Source organism: Eublepharis macularius, chromosome 14 (genome assembly GCF_028583425.1).
Source record: "Eublepharis macularius isolate TG4126 chromosome 14, MPM_Emac_v1.0, whole genome shotgun sequence".
NCBI lineage: Eukaryota > Metazoa > Chordata > Lepidosauria > Squamata > Eublepharidae > Eublepharis > Eublepharis macularius.
The window spans coordinates 34,613,291-34,638,380 of record NC_072803.1 but is presented as its reverse complement, the minus strand read 5'-3'; the positions used below and the strand labels follow the sequence as shown (position 1 = coordinate 34,638,380).

General features: G+C 44.1%; 1 protein-coding gene across 1 annotated transcript; it reads right to left on the bottom strand.

The window, feature by feature from the left end:
• Positions 1-375: 375 nt before the first annotated feature.
• ACTR1B (actin related protein 1B) lies at positions 376-24,547 on the bottom strand. Its single transcript, XM_054997190.1, has 11 exons — positions 24,342-24,547; positions 15,778-15,842; positions 15,542-15,617; positions 14,335-14,460; positions 13,606-13,730; positions 12,162-12,378; positions 10,753-10,845; positions 10,259-10,433; positions 5,125-5,186; positions 3,038-3,078; positions 376-2,577 (listed from the first exon to the last, which is right to left on the bottom strand). Exons 1-11 carry the CDS (start codon positions 24,387-24,389, stop codon positions 2,475-2,477), a joined length of 1,131 nt encoding a protein of 376 aa, XP_054853165.1. The 5' UTR covers positions 24,390-24,547; the 3' UTR covers positions 376-2,474.
• Between the last annotated feature and the right edge of the window lie 543 nt (positions 24,548-25,090).

Sequence of the window (25,090 nt, the reverse complement as noted above, 5' to 3'; positions counted from 1 at the left end):
ACAGTATTGCTCCCATTAACTATGCTGCTATCAGTTATGAAACCTGCAGTTAGATCTCTTCTCCTTATGGTTCAGGAACCACAAAACTGAAGGGGTTAAGTAGGACAAGGAAAAGAAAGTGGAACAAAATGAAAGCATGTGGATTACACAGTCTCCAGTGATCAAGAGCCAGGCTTCTTCTATATTGTCCCAAATGGCTCTCTTGTCCATAGTTGTTGCACACCTCTGTCTCTCTGCTTTCTTTTGAACTGCAGACACATCATGTTTATGCACATTACTGGTTCAATTCAGAACAGGAAGGAAAACTAAGTTGGGTTCTGCCTAAGCTATGCTGCTTCCAACAGTAGACTGCTGTAGAGATGACACATACAAAGCTACTGTCTGTTAATTTATAGTTACTATAATGAATTTACAAAATAAAAATACAGGCAACTGTGTTAAATTATTGTACATTGCAGTCCAAAGAGGTGGGGGGGGGGTGTTTGCGCTTGCCTCCATTTGGTATAGTTCGCTCTAGGTGGTAGATAACATGGAAAAGCCAATATACACACACGCTTGGAGGGGCAAGAGCCACTGCCCCTTGAGGGATACATCTCTCCCCTTAGCAGGAGGTTCTTTTAAATTAATGTGTTTTCGTTTTTTAAAAATTAACCCTTTCCTGTCCAAGGCTAAAAAAATTGCTATAATGCACCTAGAGAAAGAAGGTGGCTAGCTTCCCAGCCTCTCCACTGCTGTATACTTTGGCTACCATGGAACTCCTGTATTGCAACTCTACCTTACCCAATTCTCTAGTTGCTCAGCAGGCCCTGGGATTTAAAAAAAAATAGCAGAGGTTTGCCTCTGAGACAAATTATGGCCACAGGCATCACTGAGCAAGAAGGTACTACTATCTCATACTGCTTAGAAGGAAGTGATTGATACAGGGCATAAAACGTTGATAGAAACAGGGAAAGTGTCTTTACTGCTTCCAACAGAAGAGAAGCTTCCTTACTTGAACAAACTTAGACCCAAATGAGCCACCACAGGGACAACAATAGGGGTTGTGTTTACATGTACCCTTGTTCATCTTTAAAGTAGAAGCTGGAGGTGAGAGGTTGCCTGTTTAGATCTAAAGTTCTGTGGGCAATAGGAGCTGAACTCTGCCACTTTCTCTGCCTCTAGTTATCCAAACTCCTTTTTGCCCCTCCAAGTCCAGCTCTGAAAGTAAAGTGCCTGAAGAGATGGAGCAGGAGTTGGAAAAGTGAGGGAATGTTCAAATCCTTGGAGTTCAGCCCCTAACAAGCAGGCTACCACCATCACAACCAGTGGCATTAACCAGATAAGTGCCATTGGTCTGAGAAGTGGTTCTCAGAGGAAGGCGAGGGGGATGCCTGGTGTCACAGCCATATTCTCTCTAAACCCCAACACAGGAATGTCTCAGTAGTTACGTGCCAGCTTGCTCAACCCTGAAGGGTGGGGGCACAGGGACACGAGAAACATCTGGCTAGGCGTAGGAACAGCTTTGCTACCTAATCAGAGCTTCTCCAGCCCCTGGAGAATTCTATGGATCCTAACCCCACACCAACACCACAATGAAATTTCATAGGCCTAGTTTTACTTATAAAATGTAAACAGCATTAATCCCCAGTCCCATTAGACCAGAGGAAGGAAGAGAGCACCTCTGCCTGTAACCCTAGTGAAACTTCGATAAAGCATACATTTTCCATCCATTGGCTTCTTTCACTATGACTACGTCTCCCCCCTTTAAAACTAACTAAAGGGACCTCCAAGATGGATGGGGAAAGGGGGGTTGTGCTAAGATAGAGAACCTTGGCACTAACAGCACTGAAAGACCAAGAAGCTATATCCCACTCATAGGCCAACTGAAGAATGTGGCTAGCTGCCTGCCTCACAAGCAGGGGCGTTTTCAGATGCAGGAGGCTGAGAAAGAAATGCTGGGTCTAGGGCAATTCCCATGTTATGGCTTAAGCAGTCAACACAGCTGCCACAGGCAGCTGTATTTACATAGTCATTCTTCTTTGTCAGATGCAGACTTCCATGACTCCTCCACCCAACTGAAGAGCACACAGGCCTTTGTCTTATGGGACATAACAGAGGCACAAAGCAGCCTTCCTACCAGCTGGCACAAAGAGCACCAGCATGACAAATCACAGAGTGCTTTTCCTATGGACCAAACCACAAAGGGGAATGGAGCTTTTGAGTTCCTTTCCTGGCTGGGGTCACTACCTTCCTCCACCATAGCCAAGGCCTCAAAAATACAGCTGTGCCTCCCACCCCAAGGGGCACACACTAGCAACATGCATTGGACAGGGCACTAAGACAGGTAAGCATGAGGCCCAGGAGGAAGGCAGGAATTGGCCCCAACCAACAAGGAGGGAGCAGCCCTGGACGGGAAAGGGTTAAGAGAGAAAAGACACAACCTGAATGAGTCGCCCAAGGACACAACTGCTTTGCTGCCACCCCCCAGCCCCACCCTAGAAGGTCTTCCGATGAATGGCCCGTGACCCATCCTCCTCGTACTCCTTCTTGGACACCCACATCTTCTTAAAAGTGTCCAGGGATGCCAGAATAGAGCCACTGTTGGGGGGAGAGAGGGAGAAAGAGCAGGGTCAGGTAGAGCAAAAAGCAATGAGACGCATACTCTTCTGCAAGAGAATCAGCGCTGCTAACACACAAGCAAGTATTTCCTTCCTGAGAAGCTGAAGCAGTGGCATCTGGGAGGCCTTATCACCTCAGCTCTTGGCACATTCAAACCTAGATTCCATCTCTACACAACTCCCGCCAGGATTTTTTGACCAGTTCATACTCTAAAGCCATCCCAGCACTGGGAAAACTTCCTCCACAAAGGAGGAAGCAACCACCCCCACCCAATACTTGTCCATGTTAAAGTAATAAGGAAAGATGAGAAATGCCACCATTACACAGCCCTGAATTTCTGGACAGCAGTGTGCTAGATACACAGCTTGACCACACTGCTGTTCCACTGGAACTTCTACTGCTAGATACTAAGATGAAGATCTGCAGGGAATTCTCTTACCCAATCCACGTAGAGTATAACCTCTCCTGAGGAGCAGAGATCTGCAAGGAAGAACACGTCAAATTTGGACAGGAACAAGTTAGCCCCATACTAAACCAACTGCTTCTCTGGGTTGAAGAGCAAGGCTCCCCTTTCACTGCAACTACTGTAGCCCAACCCTACAGGATGCCCTTTACTACAACTAAGATGCTGAATGAACACTCCTTTAAAGCTTCAGTATGTACCATCATACAAATGTAGAGATACTTATTTAGAATATTTATATCCTGCTTTTCTCCCAATCTACAGGACTCACAGCAGAACATGCAAGTCACATAAGTCCTCCAGCAACAAATCTAAAAACTTCCAGAGATTTCAAGTTTCATTCTAAGAAGCAGGGTGTTGTTTAAGTATATGAGAAGTGACGTGGAAATTGGATCACTTCTACATGTTATTTCAGAAGACATGATTCACTAAACCTATGTCTCCCTATGTTAATATAAACTGCTCCCCTGTTGCCTACCTGCCCATAAAATGCTAGTGTCTCCATTTAAAAAATGTGCAAAGATTACAACTTTTTCCTTGGGGAGAGGAAATGTGAGAAGCACATCAGGATTTTGTATCTACATTTAATGAGGGGGGGGGCGGTACTGTTTGTTCTTGTCTTTGGTACTTTATCTGAACCATTAGGATGAATGAAATTTAAACAATTAAAGAGGAAGCAACACCGGAGTTCCCATAAAAAGCCCAACTGATACCGCAAACCAAAACACAACATGTAAAAGGGTGTGTGTGTGTGTCAATGCTGTCCTGCTCCTTGATGTTGAATGGAGCCCCCATTCTCTACCAAGTTCAAGACCAAAATGCAGGAGCACTCAGACATGCAAATCAGGGTGGATCTGATTTAAATCAAACTGATTTAAATCACGATTTAAATCACTAGTCAGTAAGGCTTGATTTAAATCATAGTTTTCTACATAAAGACTAATTCTTGCTGGTATAACTGTAATATGCAAGTAGATGAAGATTTTTAGAATAACAACTTTTCATATTAGTTTTACAGTTGTATAAAATATTGATTTTAATACTATTAGAAACACATTATAGTTAATTTATTGTGAGATGAATTATCCCCAGTTTAGGTTAATCATTCATATTTGGACAACTTTTCTGTTGTATTCCCAAACTGGGTCTCTTTTACGGCCTGCTGCAATTATAGGTTTTTTCCTCCAAAGAAAGGATGTGATAAACCTCAGGTCATACACACAAAAGATCCAAAGACTTGTGCAGTATTGTGCTCAAAAAGTTTCACTTTCATTTTGTACTGCTTGCCCCTCCCTCCTCACACTTAGTTTCTTCTTGTGCAGATCTATTCCACTCCAAACAATCAGAAAAATATTGTTTCTATTCACTGAACTTCTTGAAACTTAGCACTGAAGGGGTTGATTCTGTCTTCATAGGTTTGTAGAACAATAAGATTAAGGTCTTTTTCTCAACTCTGTTCATGTTATAACATTTTTGCTGTGAAGAAGAGGCATGTGATCTCTGCTGAGCTGACACAAATTCAGTTTTGAGAACTACAAAACCAAGCATCTGTGACAATATCTTGTAGGCAGAGAAACTCTCCAATAATCTTACAAAAACCTCTGGAAGAGCATGACATTGTGAATGGATTAATGGAATTTATTAACCAAAAAAATTAAACATATATAGCCTTACTCTACATAATTAAAAACTAATCTTTATTTCATGATGGAATAACCTTTTGATGGTAATATATTTTCCTCAAAAAGCATTTTATTTAAAAAATCCAATTTAAATTTAAAAAATCCAATTTAAATTTAAAAAATCCGATTTAAATAAAAAAAATCCGATTTAAATAAAAAAATCTGATTTAAATAAAAAAATCTGATTTTTTTGATTTTTCAAAAAAAATCATTGATTTTTATCCACCCTGATGCAAATACAGAGCATTCCTACAAGAGGTGCACATTCATGAAAAGACCCAGCAGGGCTTTTATACACATGCATCATCATCAAAGAGGGTGCACAGTTGCGCATATTAATTTAAAGTGAGAAAAGGGCCTGGAATTCTTCCATCTCCTCACCTTAATTTTTACATCTTTTGGAGCAAGTTTCTTCACTTCACTGAGAAGCCGGTCCCCAAAGCCTAGCAAAGAGACACAAAGAAGTTCGAATTAGGAACACTTTCCACGATCCATGTGGTCAAAGCTTAGACTTTCAAGTGGCATGCCTCAATATCCTAGGCATAACTGAACCATTCCTCTGATAGTCCCAGAAATGGTCAGCCACGTTAGCTTCTTAGATCCAGAGGAGTTAGCCGTGTTAGTCTGTAGTAACAAAATCAAAAAGAGTCCAGTAGCACCTTTAAGAATAACCAATTTTATTGTAGCATAAGCTTTCGAGAATCAAGTTCTCTTCGTCAGATGCATGGAACAGAAACTGGTCAAATATAGAAGAGGAGGGGGGAGGAGAGGAGGACAGAGAAGATGCAGTTAGGGGGGGAGAGGGAGGATTCAACCAAAACATTCCTTTGCCAGTAAATGTAAACATCTCCTTTTGGAGTGGAGATTAATTGGCTTGTGTGAGGCTTCAAAGGAGTTTGCCGTGTTGCTTTGTAGCAACAAAACAACCAGACCATCCAATTCCAATGTAGTATAAGCCTTCAATAACCACAGCTCTCCCCGTTAGATGCATCTGAAAAAGAGAACTGTGGTCCCCGGAAGCCCACGCCAGGTGCCACTGGGCTCCCCCAGACCCCGCCTCTGTAAAGGAAATCTGTTACCTGTGATAATGTGATAACCATTCATAGTCCCTATTCAGTCCCAGTTTGACAGAGTCAAATTTGCATATGAACTCCAATTCAGCAGCCTCCCATTGGATTTTGTTTTTGAAAGGTTTCTGTTGAACTACAGCGACCTTTAAGTCTTTGATGGAATGTCCTGGTAGATTGAAGTGTTCTCCCACTGGTTTCTGGACGTTTCCATTTCTAATGTCAGATTTGTGTCCATTTATTCTTTTGCGTAGAGGTTGGCTGGTTTGTCCAATGTACAGAGCAGAAGGACATTGTTGGCACATGAGGGCATATATCAGATTGGAGGATGAGCAGCTGTAAGAGCCAGAGACAGTGTAGTTGATGCCATTGGGTCCTGTAATTGTATTCCCTGGGTATATATAGGGGCAGAGCTGGCATCTGGGTTTGTTGCAGGGCCTGGTACCTGTGCTGGTGACTCTGCTGGCCGATTCATGATTGTGGGTGAGAAGTCGTTTAAGGTTGGGGGGCTGTCTGTAGGCAAGGAAAGGTCTTCCACCCAGGGTGTCTGAGAGAGAGGTATCATTTTCTAGGATGGGTTGTAGCTCACTGATGATACGTTGGATGGGTTTGAGCTGGGAGCTATAGGTGACAACCAGTGGTGTCCTGTTGTTAGTTCCTTTAGGTTTTTCCTGGAGCAGACTGTTTCTGGGTACTAGTCTGGCCCTGTTGATTTGTTTCTTCACTTCATTTGGTGGGTACTGTAGTCTCAAAAATGCTTGTTGTAAATCTCTTAAGTGTGAGTCTCAGTCGAGAGCATTGGAGCAGATACAGTTGTAACGTGAGGCTTGGCTGTAGACAATAGACCGAGTGGTATGTTTAGGGTGGTAGCTGGAGGCATGTAGATATGAGTATCTGTCTGTTGGTTTCCGGTATAAGGTGGTATTTATTCGTCCATTATATAGTTGTACAGTGGTGTCCAGAAAGTTGTGTACCTGTTGTGTAGTGTGGTCCAGGCTTAGGTTGATAGTAGGGTGAAAGTTATTGAAGTCCTGATGAAATCTCTCAAGGGCTTCCTTCCCATGGGTCCAAATGATGAAGATGTCATCCAGGAATCTTAAGTATAGTAGTGGTTCCAGTGGATGGGAGCTGAGGAAGCGTTGCTCCAAGTCCGCCATGAATATGTTAGCATATTGTGGTGCCATGCGTGTGCCCATGGCTGTGCCATTAATCTGTAGATATAAGTTGTCACCAAATTCGAAGTAATTGTGAGTGAGTACGAAGTGACAAAGTTCAGTGGCGAGGTGTGCTGTGGTTTTGTCCGGGATAATATTCCTTATGGCTTGCAGTCCATCTGAATGTGGGATATTGGTGTATAAAGCCTCCACATCCATGGTTGCTAGGATGGTGTCATCTGGTAGGTTGTCAATGCACTGTATTTTCCTGAGGAAGTCAGTGGTGTCCCATAAATAGCTGGGTGTGCTGGTGGCATAGGGCCTGAGGATAGAGTCCATGTATCCTGAGACTCCTACTGTGAAAGTGTCTCTTCCTGAGACAATGGGGCGTCCTGGGTTACCTGGTTTGTGGAGTTTGGGTAGTAGGTAGAATCTTCCTGGTCGTGGTTCCTGGGGTGTGTCCGTATGGATGCATTCTTGTATGTCCATGGGGAGTGTTTTTAATATTTTATTGAGTTCCCTTTTGTATTGCTCCGTTGGGTCAGAAAGTAGTATTTTATAGAATGTTGTGTTGGAGAGTTGTCTTTCTGCTTCTTGTATGTAGTTATGTTTGTCCATGATGACAACTGCTCCACCTTTGTCAGCTTCCTTGATTACGATGCCAGAATTATTTTGGAGGCTGTTTATGGCCTCTCTTTCTGCACGGCTGAGGTTCTGCTTTAGGTGTTGTTGTTTGTCAATTATCTCAGCCTGAGTACGTCTACGGAAGCATTCAATGTGGTCCGGGGACCACAGTTCTCTTTGTCAGATGCATCTGACGGGGAGAGCTGTGGTTATCGAAGGCTTATACTACATTAGAATTGGATGGTCTGGTTGTTTTGTTGCTACAAAGCAACACGGCAAACTCCTTTGAAGCCTCACACAAGCCAATTAATCTCCACTCCAAAAGGAGATGTTTACATTTACTGGCAAAGGAATGTTTTGGTTGAACCCTCCCTCTCCCCCCCTAACTGCATCTTCTCTGTCCTCCTCTCCTCCCCCCTCCTCTTCTATATTTGACCAGTTTCTGTTCCATGCATCTGACGAAGAGAACTTGATTCTCGAAAGCTTATGCTACAATAAAATTGGTTAGTCTTAAAGGTGCTACTGGACTCTTTTTGAGTTAGCTTCTTAGCATCTCTTCATCCCAGATGTTCATTTACAGTCCAGCATCTAGAGGTTTTTCCTCCTCCTTACCTAATGGGTGGATTCTAAATGCTAATTTAGCTCTAAATTCAAAGCTGAGCATGCTGGGCTTGTTTCAGCCTCCAGTTTCTTGTCTTCCAAAAGCAGAGAAATACTCAGGCATTTGGGGCTGTCTTAGTGATTCTTGGGCCCTGCACAAGTCCAGCATGGGGTCCCAGAATCACTTCCCCTCCACAAGTGGGGCCATGGACAGTCAGGGGCCTACCCAGTCCAGGACAGCTGTCCCAGATGCTCCAGACCACCACCCTTGCAGGCAGCATCTTCCCAAAACTCAAAGTCAGAGAAAGCTTGGATTGTGCTTGCAGTAAGTTTAGGTGATATTGTATGGGAAGTCTGCCATCTGCTGTTGTATTTAGAAACTGCGTGCAACAACAATGCTCTTACAGCCCAAAGATGATACGTACTGCGGGATGGGGACCCTTGCCTAGCTGCCTTCCTTTAAAACACAGCTTGGTTATCTTAATTCCTAGAGAAGCATTTAGGTACTTGCTCAGAGTCTCCACTCACTTTTTATATACACCCTGCCCAGTGAAGAATGCAACAAAGCAGCACCTGGAGCATTTCAGGGAGAGAAGATGTTGGCTAGAAACCTGCTACCGCAGTTAGAAAATAATACGTTAGCTAAGAAGGGACCCAAGGTGCTACTCTGCAGAAGGCAGCTCCTTATATTCATGTTGCTTCTCATGTTTGACATTTCTGATGCTGGCCAATCACCTCCTGAGGAAAGCCTTTTCTAATAGTAGTAACTGTGCTAATACTATTCTTCCGGACGTATTAGTGAACCCACTCAGAGCAGTGAACAAAGTCAGTGTTATTATTATCCCTACAATACAGCTGGGACTGAGAGGAGTGGCTTACCCAAGGCCCCTTGCTGAGCTCATGGCAGTAGTGGAATTCGAACCACCAGTGTGCTGATTTGCAGCCCTACTACTTAACCACTATGCTACAGTTGCCACTGTGTCTGGAAGCACAGACTACATTTGCAGGCAAATACAATCTGGCTCATTATGAAAAAGTCAAAGAGCCACCTGCTTCCGATTGTTAATCTGGACTTCCCTGGAGACAAGACATACCCATTTTCTGGTGTAGACTCCTTAATCAATAGTACAGAACACGTTGAGCTCATGTATATACCAGGGCCCCTATGCTGGTAAAGGACCTACCATGCCAGCAGTGCCACCACTCTCACTTTCCATGAAGCGCCCAAGGAATGGCCAAAGGAAGTGTGAGGCATTCCTAATTTGTATGCCTTGCCTCTGCCAGGTTAAGAGGACCTTCCAAGGGTATTGTATCTGACAGCCACCAAAATCCTGCCTACTTTCTTATCTATTCTGGGACAGTGATGACTCTTGAAGAGGAACAGGAAAAAAGCCTTTCCTAATAATGTCTAAACAGGAAGGCGCAAGTAATGCTTTGGCCCAAAATAAGAAACCAGATTGTAGGGTTCACAAGACCTGATCGCAGCTGCTACACAACAGTGCAAAGAGGCACAGAGGAAGACCTCCTTCCAGGATTTCAGCCTCCAGTGTCAGCTCCTGCTAGAGAGATGCCAATACCTCACTCACTGGTGCAACACATGTTTTGCATATGTAGAGTCCCAGGTCCAAACCCTAGCACGTCCCCACTAAAAACAATCTTAGGTAGGCTCTGATGGAGAACACCTCTGTCTCAACCAGAAATGAAATATATATTTCATATTTTGTAAATATTTGCCATCAGTTAGCAAGTTGCTATTATTAACTCAAGTTAACTTCTTATGTTGCCCAATATGTCTCCTTTAGAGGCTCTGCTTACATCATTCCTTTGATGTAACTTTTATGTAATTTAGCATTTAAACAATACAGAGATTTTTTATAACTGGGCTTACAGAAATGTCTTCAGCGGGTTATATGTTTTATAGTTGCTCCAGAAAAGTTTTACAACTCAAAATGCCTTGAACCTCAAGTTTCCTTTTCATTTCCTAGAATAAAGCACCTTCTAGTTTTATACACCTTTTTCCAAACCCACAAACTCTCTACCTCCAGACACTATCAACTCTCAAGATCATACCTTTAAAGAGTGTAGACCCCCCAGAAAGGACAATGTTTGCAAACAGCGTCCTCCTCAGGTCCATGTCAGATTTCTGGATGGCGAATGCGAGCACTTCGTGGATCCCTTCACTTTCATCTCCTATTAGGTCTGGCTGGAAGAGCAGCTCAGGAGCTCGGAACCGGGATGGACCAACCTGGCAAGAAAGGAAGAGTGATGTTTAACATGACACAAGGCATAGTCCAACTCTAATGAGGACCTCCTGGCATTTGGCTCACTTACTACAGCATGATGTGTTTGTGGGAGGGGGCACTGTTCCATGGCTACAAACAGGTCCACATAGCTGGGACTAACCATGGATACATCAACATACGAAATTAGCAAAATAAAAATCCCATGGCTTTTCTGATAATCACTCTCACCACTGCAAATGCATTTCTAAAGGAACTTCCGGACTCTGTGTTCTCACTGTCACCTCCCAGGAAACAGAAGTGATTTCCAGTTTAGAAACTTACGTCTAAAGTGCTCCCGTCAGGCAGCGTGTACTGCACCTTCTCTGTCTCCAGAGCCTCGTCCTTCTGGGGGTTGATGGACAAATAGCAAGCCCTCTGTATGGTGAAAAGGAAACATATGAAACAATGGGCTGGATACTGGGAATCACTTTTTTGAGAAGCTCCCAGCAGGTCTTCCCCACTCTGGTCTCCAAGAGAGCCAATGGTTTTGTTAGCTCCCTCTATGCCCATATCTACCATGCCACCAATGCATCATGCAAACCATCTGTACAGTCCCTTATCAGAATCCCATTCCAGAATGGCTGTGTTCTCAAGCAACCTATTACTACTTAGGAGCATAAAGGTCCTTAAACCATGTTGCACCAGTGAGGACCACTATCGTGGCTTGCATAGGAGGCTTTAGAATGTGTGGCAAGAAAAGAGAAGGATACAGAATTCGAAGGAAATGCCAGAGATGGTGAAGTTAGGTGATGACAATCAGCAAAGAAAAAGAAAGAAACAGAAACAGGAGGGGCAGACAGTCAGGACACTGGCAAGAAGGGAATGAACATATGCAGAGCCACAGAAATAGAACAGTTTGCAAGGAATGTTCTATGACCAAGACTGATCTCTATCCAATGAGGGATAGGTATGTAATACTCCAGTCAAAATGATACACAGAGACTTGAGGCCAGGATCATTTATACTTATTTCCTCATTGTGCTCAGTGTTTTGATCCTCGGCATCTTCTAAATTAGAGGCTGATGGCCCACCTGACTGTCCTTGACTGTAACTGAGGAGGACCCTACACCATACTTGTTCTTTGTTGACCACTATTGTTTTCTTATTATTGGAGACAGCATCTTCAGAAGTTGCTCTTCAAGAACTTTCTAATTCAAACTCAACTGCAGTATTTTTCCTGTGGTCACAGTTCTGCAAAGCTAGATAAGTGCTGGAAGGGAAAGCACGCACACCGCAAAGGGATCCTTTGAAGTTACCCCTGCAGCTCTTCATGTTGCCAAACAAGCGATTTCAAATCTTTAAACTAAAAAATGAAGCTGCTTGCTTCTCCAAAACGTAGTGGAAACTTTAAAAGAAACCACTAGCTTGTCAGCATTTTGAAACTGCCCTAAGGACCAGAGTTTAAGAGCTGCTGTGCGTGTCAGCTGATGAGATGCATATTCCTCTGCTCATTCGCATCCCCTTTCAGATGCATGAGAATCCAGACAGAGCTTGCCAGGTTAGGGGGTGATTCCCTCCCAAACCTGCCAATCAGCCACCTGGGGCTCAGATTCCAGTGGTCTACAGTTTGAGCACAGTGCTCTACTCACTAGTCCCAAAATCCTCCTTGGAATTCTCTAAGTTAAAAAAGACCCGGCAGTTTTGCGGCAAGGGCTTCCTCACAGATATGCACCCAGCTATCCCAATCTCACCTCTTTTATTGTCTTGACCACTTCAAATTCAGCTGAAGTGTGGAAGTCGTAGCCCTCTTTCCGAAGCAGCAGGCGGAGGTAACGGGAAACATCCCGCCCAGCAATATCTACCCGCATGATTGAGTGGGGCATAGCAAAGCCCTCATAGATGGGTACCGCATGTGTCACTCCATCCCCTGCATCCAGCACCACTCCTGTAGTGCGGCCTGTGGCATAACTGTGGAGAGCAGAAGGAGGCAAAATCCATTAGTTACACAACGCAGCTTTCCAAAGCACGGTCAAAGAACTAGGTGCAGGAAAAAACTAGAAAAAATGTAATTCAAGTAAGTCAGAGCCTTCTGGCAACCATAACCAAGAAAGGGATCCAAGGCAACAGTACTGACTGGGAAATGGAAGGCAGCATCTCAGAACCTGAAGGTACTTTCACTAGTGTGCACCACAGCTGCAGTTAACCAAACCAGGCAAAGCTCTCAACAAGATGTAAAAAGAATAGCCCTGCTTGCAAGAATTCATGGACTTACACAATCATACAAGCTAAAATAACCTCATTAATTCCTGAACAGATTAGCAAAAAATGGCAAGAAATTCCAGTCATCATCCAGTGTTCTTAGCTTCTGCGTCTCCAGCCCAACATTCCTACCACCCCTTGCCACGAGTCTATTTCTTGCCAGACTCAAGAGAAATACCAAACAATCTGCACAAAGCTTATCCTGTAGTCAGCCTCTGTGGATACACTATTCTCCCTCCCCATCGCACTAGCTTTCCAGACACGGTTACAATTCTGTGGCTAAACTATCTGAATTTTCTGGCACAGAATGCAGAGCAGAGGGTTGAGGAGACAAAATCAGGAAGGCCAAGAAGCATCCCTCTGGCCCACTGAGAAACGGAGCTTGAGGTGCCAAGTTACCACAATGTTTGCCAAGCAGCAGAAACGCATTCTCTGTTGTTTGCTGGCCTCTGGTGTCAGCAGTAACAAAGAGTGTACCCCCTTATTAAATTACTGGCACTTTCTGAAGATGTTGAGTGACTCCCTGAAATATCATGGAAGCAAACATACAGGCCAGTTGTGTTTAAGCACTTGCCAGTAACAGTCTGGTTAAACAGTCCCAGTATACAACCTGGGGAACAAAGATTTCAAACACTCATGAAACAGTTTTTAAGAAATTTTAAATAGTGCAAAGTGCCAAGTGCAAAGACAATTAATATAATAAATATAATTTCATGAAATTCAACTGGTAGAGACAAAGTTCATACGGTAAAGAGTCCAACTGGTGAAGATCACACCATTAATAACTTTTTCTTTCTCTTTCATAGATAGGTTAATGGCAAAGACCATCATATTGTCTAGAAGAACTAGAGCTGAACATTCCTTCAAACATACAACCGACGGGTTTTGCTAGCAGATTTACTGCCTCTGCCATGTTTTCAGCAACTGAATACTCACAGGCTGAGAACAGCTTGCATGGAGATGAAGAGAGCAGGAACGTTGAAGGTTTCGAAGAAAACCTCTGCAGCCTTCTCCCGGTTTTTGCTGGGATTTAAAGGGGCTTCTGTCAGGAGGACGGGATGCTGGAAGAGAAAGGAGGGGCACAGGATGAAATAAAAGTTTTGCTACTTCTTTCCATCATGTCCACTCCAGCATATGTTCATTTCTATCCAGGAAGGCACCTATAAAACGAACGGAATTTGTGGTAGGATATCAGCTTTTGTGAGCCACAGCTCACTTCTTCAGATACCTGGACCATCCATTAATGAAGTTTTCGAAAACTTGCTGCACTTTTTAGCGATTACCCTTTTCCATATACATTGTGATCAGCTGCAGAGCTCCTGTGCAAAATCTCTGATTATAGCAGGACTGCATCAAAGCAAGAGGCAGGAGCAACCATTAGGTTCTGGAACTTCTTGCTTCTAATGCAAACTGGTTTCTGCGTGGCTCCCTGAGCAACTCTGTAAGAAGGAGCTGGAGATGCAAGTTCCTGCATCCTTACTCAAGAGCTCCTGCTCCCTGAAGTCAAAGAACCAGTTCAAAGTCTGATCCCTTGGGATTTCCTCACAAGGAGAGGCTGGGGACTCTACGTTGGGATCGGACAGAGGGTTATTTACTTAGTCAGCTGTCTATACTAATTTTCCAGATGCAATGCCTAAGAAAACACTATTATCCTGAAAAAGATACCTCTTCCGAGAATGTCTGCAGCTGATCTTTGGAATAAACATACTGCCAGATCCTCTCCATGTCATTCCAATCCCGGACGATGCCATGTTCCATGGGATACCGGATGGACAACAATCCCCTATGCTCCTATAGGACAAAGAGTAAAATTCACATCAATGGGGTAAGTACACAGTAGTCAACAAACCCTACATGGATGAGAAGAGAAAGAAACAATATTTTACATCCAGCAAAAACTGGACTCAGCAGAAAGGATGGGCAAAAAGGCATGCTTGTTATCCAACACAGACTTAAGATCTTTGAATAGTATTGGAAAGGCGCTACAGCCAAACTGCCAAGAGTCTCGCCAATATGCCATTGCTAATTTCTAATGCAATAAGAGATGTCCAATCCAACTAAGTTATTTGACCACTCTGGGCTTTCTTCTACTTCCAACAATGTATCAAGCATATTTAGACATCAGATTCCCCAACACTCTGTAGAAAGACAGTGGGCAGCTGTGTTTTCTAGCACCCAGTAAGCACTGAATAAGATCGCTTCTGTGGCAGAAGCCCAGTTTACAGATGGATCAAGTAAATGCCATAATGGCTCAGGAGCAAGTGTATTCAGGAGATCTGGAACTGCCTTCACACAGAACAGGAGGGCTAGAGAGATCAGCAGTAGAGATCAACTCACTCAGGGAGAAGCCAGCGGGAGATATACAGTGAAGGCAGATTTGCCAGGCATCTTGCACCTCTGGAAGAAATCCAGAGTTTCAAGGTACAAATCAATTAAAAGATGAATGCTTATAAAAGACTCAGTTACATCCAAATGGAGGCAACACAAGTAGCTGGCCTGAGACTGCAGCAGCTAAGTGATGGACACTCTGGCCTCTACCACCAGCCTGAAGAACAACGAGTAGCAGATAGTTGCACCAACAGCATCTCAGCAAGAATGCCAACATGGAAAGATGGGCTTGGCCCTACCTGGATGCAAATGCCTGTTAATAATGCACCACTTTGTTGCAACCCTGCCAAAATGATTTCCCTCCCCTACCTTTCTTTCCACGCCTCTTCACTTGCCTATCTTGTCTTTTGATTTGAATCTTGCATCTTATGTATGTGTGGCACCTGCCACTAGTATTTTATTTTGAATGTTGTGATTAGCTGCTTCACAAGACCATTTTTGTCTGAAATGCAAGGTAATAAAATAAAAAAGGAAGTGGATTTACCTCTGCCTTAGGTCCTATGAAGAGATCTCCTTCTAATGCCCCAGCCATGACCCGGACATGCTTTGGACGACCCACACTGGCAAGAGGAAGAAAAGTGGTTGTCTATCAATGCTGCAGGGAAGGTGTACATCTTGAGGACTGGGTTTCCAGCACTCCAAAATCCTGGTTCCACATACCCTTATCCTCCATACCTTAATACTGAAGAAACACTGAAATGATTTAGCAGCTATACTCACTAGTTCGGGAAGCAATATTTTGGGATCTGATCTCCAGCAAAACCAGCCTTCACTACCCCTGAACCCTGAAAGAAGAAGAAAAAAGGTCAGAGAAAGTTTAGAGTTTCTGGTGCAAAAGAGATACATTCACTGAATTTCAGCAACTCAGGAGAGAAAAACGTTGAAGCTCCGGTGAAAAGGAAGGACCTAGGCTTTATTCCCCTTTAGTGCTTCGCTCAGCCCCCAGGTGACTAAGACGCCATTTAGTTTACCTTTGGTTCCCAGTGACACTTGAATAATTTGAAGCTGTGCTGATTGAGGGGGAACCTGCAAAGCACTTGGAATGTACAAATGCTTCACACTATCACCCTTCTTCCAGTTGTCCCTTTATTCATGCTACAGCATCATAACACAAACAGGAGCTCATACTAGAATAAAAATCTCAGACAGAGCTAATCTAGTGGCATAACCTCATCCGCTACTTTTTGAAAGTATGGCCCAATGACTGCCAGAAAAGGCATGTCATCTGTTGAGCACAGCAGATGCAACTGCAGATGCCTCTCAACCGCTCCACCCGTGACCATTTATACCAGCGGAAAATCAATACAAAATTTACAAGAAGCAAAAAAGATTTTCTTCCAAGGCTAGCTGAACAGATCTATGGCAGAAGGGTCTATCAGGGAAGAACTTCCTGTTGAAAGTTTGAGCTCTGGGCCTACTACCAGTCAGAGACAACAGAGATGGAATGGACCAATCGCCAGCTTGACATCTCCAAACATTACGTACTCCATTTATACCCTACTTTGATCCCCAACAGGGACTGAAAGTGACTCTCAACATCCTCCTCTGCTCCATTTTATCCTCACGACAACCCAATGAACAGGTTAGGCTGAGAAAGAAAAAGTGAGTGACTGGCCCAAGGTCACCCAGCAGGCTTCCATCACAGAATGGGGATCTAAAACTGGGTCTCCCAGACTCTAGTCGCTCTAACCACTATACCAGGCTGGCTCTCAGAACCATCAACGTATCTGAGAAATATGAGAGCCAGCACAGTTGAAGGGAAGGTCCGCCTAGGGCATCAAAACAGCAAACAAGCCAATGATTCATACCATGTCACAAGATCACCCTTCTAGTTCTCCAGCTAGAGATAAAGATTCCCCAACTGTTGCAAACTGAGCACTCCCCTCTCTTAGCAAGAGGGACCACAATTCAATAGCACATACCAGAAGCAAGACAGCCTTAAAAAACTCTTTGAAAGGAGAGTGATAAATTTCCCCTCCATAATCAGTAGCTATAGAAGAGCCCTATTGTAGATACGCCATACTCCGAGGATCAGATATCAGCTTGGATGACTGGCTTAGCCAGCCTCCAAGAACAGCTATGAATTCTGAGGCTGAGCAGCTTCTCTATGTCCAGTTACTAATTATTTCTTTGCAGCATGAATAAGCAAGTCTCTTTCACAGCCACACCCCAACGATGGGAAGGGCAAAAACATGCCAAGTTCTATTGTACAGAGAAAATAGTTAAATGCCTGAGCTCTTCGTGCAAGGGCTCTCACTTCCAGAGAAGCCTTCACCAGACAACATTCTTGGACATGTCTGTTTATTCCAAAATAACCCGGCAGGACAAAGAATTTGTAGACATACTTCTTAGTCTAGATTTTTAAAACTCCTCAGTGATGAAGGAACACAAAACAAGCTGGAGAAACTAGGGGGCTCCCACCATCCACCAAGGAGCCATCCTCCAGCCTCAGGGGACTCCTCCCAATTTAAGTGGCTCTTCCTCCAGCAGAAGAGCCATTTAAGTTGGAGGTAGGCTTCAAACATGAACCAAAAGGAAAGGTGGAGTATAAATATTTTAACTAAACATTAACTTTGTTCAGTGGAATGATAATACAGTGGTAGGATCCACACACACCGTCATTAATGCAAACATAAGAAAAGTTAAAGTTCTGCATTGCCTGACTAGATTACCTGATATTTATTAGGTTATCTAATGTAGAAACTGCCCTCAAGTCATAGGTGACTTAGGGCAGCCCCTGGTGGGATTTTCACGGCAAGAGTCTAACAGAGGTGGTTTGCTATTGCCTGCCTCTGAAACCCTGGTCTTCACTGGAGGTCTCCCATCTAATTACTAACCAAGGCCGACCCTGCCTAGCTTCTAAGAGCTGATGAGATCAGGCTCACCTGGGCTATCCAGGTCAGGTCAGATTATCTGATATTTATCTAATGAATAACTATAAGCCAGAATCATCTAGTCAATCCATGGGAATAAGCACATTCTCCAATATTAAACATAAGAGAAATAGCATGATTCAATAGTATGGACAATATGAAATTGCCTTCATTGACAATAGGTCTGTGTTTAATACTTCAGTTGACTACTGGGGTGAAGGAAGAGGAATGTGTCACTGCTGAAGTGATGCAGAGTTGCACACGTGCATGCAAGCTGCAAACCATCTAGTATAATAATTGCAGTTTAAAAAAAAGAAAGAAAACAAACCATTACTTTCATGGTTTGGTGGAAAGAGATGCAAGTGCTGATCCACAAGCAGGAAGGGTCCAGGAGGGCCTCCAATAAAAGCAGGATATTTGAGTATCTGAAAGAAGGTAGTCTCTGTACCTCCCTCCAGAAACTGATTTCCGAAGGTATTGCAACAGTGGTTGGAGAATCATGTTCTGTACAGTGCAGAATATTGCCTTATCACGGCTGCAGAGGGACTGAAGATAGCAAGGATTTGGAGAATTCAGAGCAAGTCTGAATGGACAGGGATACTTCAAACAAATCCATGCTTAAAGATGAGCATCTGTCATGGGATAACCATCCAATAAAAAGGACTCCCAACACTTTGCCACCACTCTACACTGTGATGATCATCCCCGAAGAAACTCACTTGTCTACACAAATTTCCTTCAAATATGCAACAGTCACTGATGATATACACATCTGCACCAGACGTTGCTAACTTCCTGTTAGTCAAGTGATCACACAGAAATGAACAGAAATGTCTTATCTCAACAATCACGAAGTATGCACTAGCCCCTTAAGGTTTTTATTCTTTTTTGGAGCAGGGGAAAGAACTGAGGATCATGCAAAACCAAGGCCTTGCAAGCTCTCTTTTTCTAGTCTGTAGTGTTGTCACACTTAGCATTAACACACTGCCTTGATTCAATCACCACAATTTTTTCTACAGAAGATAAAATTATTACTCTCCTAAGCTTTCTAGGGATTTCTGAACACCTACATGCAGCACTTATAGATGGAAAGAAAGAAGAGTTTCTTCCCAATGTGCAAGTCATCCCACTTAAAAGAACTATGTCCTAAATCTGGTACATGAAATCTGGCTGGCTGGACAGCTCCAAACATATAATTGCCCTGTGCCACATTTCAAGGCCAGTTCACACAACCAGAGGCTCCAGCGTCACAATCATGCAGCTGCGTATTAACCAATGGCTCTGCTATGGCAAGGCACGTGGGCCACCTCGAGCAATGGGTTTTTCATAATGCTGCTAAGGACAGCTGAACAGAGGGAATGGGGATAAAGGTTGTGGAATATAACTAAGGCATTACCCTATAGGAAATCCACTGGGGAAAAATGGAAATTGCATAAGAATATAAAGAACCAAAAGAAAGCAGGTTCATGAACTAGGAGCTCCCCTTACAAAGTGATTGCTTAGTGTTCTACCTAAACACATGGCAAAAGTACTTTTCATACAGAAGCAAAACACTGCAAAACACTGCAGTGATCACGGACAATATCACTGAACACAAAAAGAGATGCCTAATGCATACCTTGACAAATTTTCTTTGGCTCTCAAAGCCAGTCCAAAAATTTAGGAGTTAGACTCATTTTCCATCCTTCAGGGTTTTGTATTTTAAGTACCGTAATTTCTAATTGCTATCACAAAACCTAACCCTAAACTCTTCACAGTTTATGATAGTTTTAGTAAAGTTATGACAAAACTGTTGTAGTATATAAATAAAAAACCAGAGGACCCGCATGGATTTGCTGTGGGGGAACCTCGTTTTACCGTCACCCAATATTTCCTCTTTCTGTTCTCTGAATGCCCCCATAGCCTCTCCCCTTTTCCTGCTTTCCAAGGTAACTGGTTGGCCTCTACATGGAACAGAATGATACCGCAGGTTCTTCTTATGCTTTTTTCTGTCCTTCCTACCCACCACACAACCTCCTTGATCTGCCCCCTGTCTTCAGCTTTCCTTCCTTCCCCCTGGCAGACTCTTCCTCTGGACAACTCTGGTCAAGTCACATGATGCCACCTGCCAGGCTCAGTTGCATAGAGGGGAACTCACAGGGACTTGCATGGAACACCTCATTTTCCCCTGTACCCCTCCCCAAACTATTTCCTCTTTCCCACCTCCTCCTGGCAGCCCCCATCTCTCTCTGCTTCCTTCTCTCCTTTCTACCCACCCACCCACCTTTTATCTGCACGCCATTTTCAGCTATATTTGTTATTTATTTACTTATTTATATCCTGCCTTTCTCCACAATGGGGACCCAAAGCAGCCTACATCTTTCTCTCCTCTATTGTATCCTCACAATAACTCTGTTGAGGTAGATTAGGCTGAGAATGCGTGGCTGGCCCAAGGTCAACCAGCAAGCTTCCACAGCAAAGACCACCAAGACCTTAGTGTGAAACTCTAACCATTACACACAGCGGCTTTTGTGGGGTGGCTGCTGTTGCACAATCTAAAGATCACTGAAAGATGCTACAGTATTTTCAGCAATGGTTATACTAGGTGCAACAATGACATTTTTAGGCACCATGGAGACCTGGAGTCTGGGATTTGTCAAGCCCTGGCCTAATGACGTGCTATCATTAAGCCATTAATAGTAAAGAGTATCGAAATCTCTCTTTCTTATCCATTATAACAGTGCTAACATCCAGCATTTGGGCAGCAAGGGGAGTGGTGTTTTTCAAGTGTATAATATCTCAGATAAACTTGCAATATGTTCTGAGATGATCACTTGGCAAAGAAAACAACCTGAGAAAATGAGGCATCCATGGTCAACACAAATCCCTAATCCCTTGACAATAGAAAACATGAGATGCAAAATTGACATTATTCAACATGGCAAAGGGCAACATAGGCCTGATTTAAATGTGATTCTGGGTAAAGAAAAAAGCACTTGGAAGTGGAACTTTGTATTCACAACGTATTTCATGTTACCTCTGCAAATCAGATATGCCTACTTGCCTGTGGGATGTTGTGAGTGCAGCTGCTCTGGACAGGCAGCAGCCCAGTTTAAATGAGATGTTGAATGAGCAAAAAGTCCACTGGAGAGGGCTTTTGCCTTGCCACTATCATGTTTAGAACAAGCCACAACAAAGCCTCGGTGAGATGTAATGTTCCTGAAGATGATGCTTGTATCCAGCTTTCAAGCCCTGCTCAGGCACAAAGCAGACATTACAACTTTTAATGAGTTGGGTCCATGTACTGATTTGCATGCCCCACATTCATAGAGGAGCTGCAGGGAACTGCCTTTTACAGAGTCACAGGGGCCTGATTCTGCTTGGAACCACAGCACGGAGGGAGGAGAGGGGCACTGCTTTCTCCACATCATTGTCCTAAGCCAAAACATCCCCGAGGAGAGGGTATTTGCCCCACTCTGCAGCTGCCCATGCAGTATTCCTACTAGTAGAAATAATCACATCCAAGAGAACTAATGCTGTAGTCACAAAAACCCTCAAAGCCTGTATTGTAGATCAATCTGTGAGGTACAGTCTGCTAAGGAAATCAATGCTACTCCACTCAACTGCACACTTTAACTTAGTCAAGAGGCAAAGCAGGCCTTCCACCTAGACAACACACAAACAGGAGAATGCATCCCTTATGTCAAATGGTGACACATCCAGCCACACATTTTAGAAACCCAAGCAACCCCAGACCTGGGGGGGGGGTTGTTCCCCAGCCCTGTCCCCCCTTTTTCACTTGCATTTTTAAAAAAATTAACCAAACCTGTTAAAAGCATGCTGTTCAATCACCTGAGACCCATATGGTATAATGGTTAGAGTATCTGATTAGTGAGACCCAAGCCCTGCACAGCCCTGAAGTGCACTAATTGATCTTGGGCTAGTTGTGCAGATAAAATGAAGGGAAAACCACATATGCCATCTTGAGCTACTTGAATAATGGGATAGCAGGGTTCTGTGATGAGTATGGATTGCCTTCAGGTAACCAGACAGTGACACATTCAAACATCAGAAAATAGTATTACCACCATTTCTGTCAGGCTATTGAGATGCCACAAATGACTAACAGCAGTATATGTCGGCAGGCAGACAAATGAAACAAGTAGATGTAGAAAAATTTTCTGTTTGCAAGGCTGAAATAAGCCTCTCCGCTGCAAAACTTTACACTCTGATTTGTTCACTTGAAGTAGCACTGCTAGATGTCTGTAAACAATGGTCCGTGGTAAAACATGGGGCATCCCCTGGTTTTTCTTTGTAAGATTCTGGAGTAACAGCTGAGCATCTGGCACCCCTGATACAAAGGGCTTTTAATAAAAGGCCTGGGGCAGGGTGGGAATCCCTCTTTGCCTCAACTCAACCTCCTTCTGGCAATACTGCCTTCATAATATTAACCTATCTTACAAAACTCTTCTAAGAATTATAATATACATGAAGCACTTCAAACACTAAAAAATAGTTTTACTACTGCTAGAGGGTGGAGAGAAGAGACTGGCAAGCAGGGCAGATCCAGGCTTACGATTCAGCAGGATAACACAGCCTCTCTCAGTATTAAATGTTTACAGGTAAGATGGGAGCAACAAGCTTTGTGTCAGCCATGGGCCACCAAATATTGATTTTTATATATTGTTTTAAAATGCTATGCTGCATCAAAGATTATTAATATTATTCATACCAGGCATCATGAAATAATGTTTTAGGCTGCACTGTTAAGAATATGTTAAATAACTACCCGATATAACAAAGGCTTAAATATTATTAAATCTATTAGGGATGCCGAGATAATCCATCAGCTTCTGTCTTCAGTAGGAATATCACAGAACCACCAGTTCAGACATGATTCTGATGCAATTTTTGCAGCGCAATCCTAAGCAGTTACCTTCTTCTAAATCACTGAAGTCAACAGGTTTAGGTGTAACTCTGCTTAGGATGGCATTGTTCGTCAGAAACTCTTCAGGTACCCAAGGCACCGTACAAGATGTCAGTAGATAGTCAATTCAATAACACAACTCCATGGAAATAAATGGAGAACATGCATCATCATATATACTAAGAGTGAAGTGCAGCCCTATGAGTAGATACCTAAAACCACAGATCAAGGACACAAAGTTTTTCTTGCAAACCTGGGAGACTCCCTAGGTGTGCAGAAAAATCTGAAACTTAAAAAAAGACACATGAGAGGGGTTTAACACACACACATCCAAAAAAGTAACTGCTTCCAGGTAGCCCAGTGGCAGTGCTGTGGGCAAAAGAACCAGTAGCAGCACAGTGGGAAGAAGGGGGTGACAGGCGAGTACGATCAATGGAGGAGGGTGAGTAAGTAGTCATGACGGGAACATGGGCAGGCTGAGCAGGGAGATGCCATGGTCGTGGTGAAGCTGGGGGGACGGGTGGCCAGGCTAGGGAGCAGCTGCCTCTGCCACAGCTGCAAAGTTGGGGGGAGGATGGAATTCCCCCTCCCCCAGAGATTCTCATGGGTTCCCACATACATTTCAAAATACAAGGCAATCGTTATTGAGGCTGCATAGTATTAAGAAATAGTTTAGAATAATGAATATTAACTACAGTGTATTAAAAATACTCTTGGGTGGAGCTGTCACTCAGCAGTACAGAATCTGCTTTGCCTATAAGAAGTTCCAGGTTCAGATCCCAGCATTTCGTTTAAAAAAATCAGGCAGTAGGCAATGGGAAAGCCCTCTACCTGATACCATGCAGAACTGCTACCAATCAGAACAAATAATACAGACCTGCCCAGACCAGTGGCCTGATTCAATATAAGGCAGCTTCATGAGTAACCTATTACAACCAACCATCATTATTGTTATCTGTTTCTTAATTCAACATTTAAGAATAGTGGAACAATAATTGGTACTATTTTTTACTACCCTATTGCTAATATGTTACAGCCCACCTTTCTTCTCCCTTGGTGGAATTCAAGACAGTTTATAGAGAATTCTGCTATGCAGATCTGCTATGCAGGCTTGCTTAACTTTAGCAGGGTGGCTGCATCGTGTGTCTTCCAGCCATTATTACGGTCTCCGTGTAATGCACTGCAGCTCTAAATTTATTATTACACTCCTTTTACTATTAACGTTATTAATGTTATTGTTTTTACGGATTAATGCAGAAAAAAGGATGTTGGGTCCCTCCATTGGGAGGGGAAAAAAGGATATATAAAGATACGAATGCACTGAGGCTCATAAAGACAGTAAACTGCTCCGGGAGAAGAGTGAAAGGCCACCCCACCCGGCGAGCGCAGGCACCAGGCCGCGCTCAGCGCAAGGCCCCACCCAGCTCCAGCTCCGCCTCCCCCTCCCCCGCTGCAGCCACCGTCGGGCGCGGCTCTCCTTCCCCCCCCTCCCGGCCGCTGCTCACGTTGTCAATGACTACGGGCTGGTTGGCGATGATATCGTAGGACTCCATGGCCGGGGCCGCCGCTGGGCCTGGCCAGGCCGAAGACTCGCAGCTGGTAACAGCCGCCCCTCACGCCAGCTGCTGCACGGCCACCGCGGCTGCTGTTGCTGCGGCCCGGCAACCACCACCCAGCCCCGCGCAACCTAGCCTGCCCTCTCCCTGTCGCTACGATGGAGGACAGGGGCAAGTGAGGCTCCTCGCCTCTCAACCAATCGCGTCACGGCTTGCTTTCTGAACGACAGCGGGCATCAGGCCCCGGGAACCTATCCAGGAGCGCAGCTCGTGGTTTGACAGCTAACAGCTATAGGTCCGCACGGCTACGGGGGCGGGCCTTCCGTATCAAGTTCAGTGGCGCGCACACTGAGGGCTAGGAGGAAATGGGGTGATGTCATAGCTCAGCTCTTAAAGGCGCAGAGGCTTCGTTTGCGGGCCCAACCAGTCCTGACGGGACAGATGCGTGGGAGAAGCTGCTTGCTTGGAAGTGATTTCTGGTCGGAGGGAAGCGGACTTGCGGCCTTTTGAAATGTTTAAAAAGGGGCTCTAAAGAACTATAGTAGCTCGAGTTGCCAACTCCAAGTTGGGAAATTCCTGAAGATTTAGGAGGTGCTTCAAGGGGAAGGCAGGAAAAAAATCTCACTGGGGTACAGTGCTTTAGAGTCCACCTCCAGAGCAGATGTTATTCTAGATCTCCAGGCCCCTCCTGGAGGTTG

What these genes read in the sequence shown, in the direction of transcription:
- ACTR1B (XM_054997190.1), bottom strand. Translation starts at nt 24,389, where the DNA reads ATGGAGTCCTACGATATCATCGCCAACCAGCCCGTAGTCATTGACAAC. An exon ending in AGCCCGTAGTCATTGACAAC is followed by an intron (nt 15,843 to 24,341) that starts GTGAGCAGCGGC and finishes TTCTTCTTTCAG; the next exon opens with GGTTCAGGGGTAGTGAAGGC. An exon ending in CTGACGGGAGCACTTTAGAC is followed by an intron (nt 10,434 to 10,752) that starts GTAAGTTTCTAA and finishes CTTTCTTGCCAG; the next exon opens with GTTGGTCCATCCCGGTTCCG.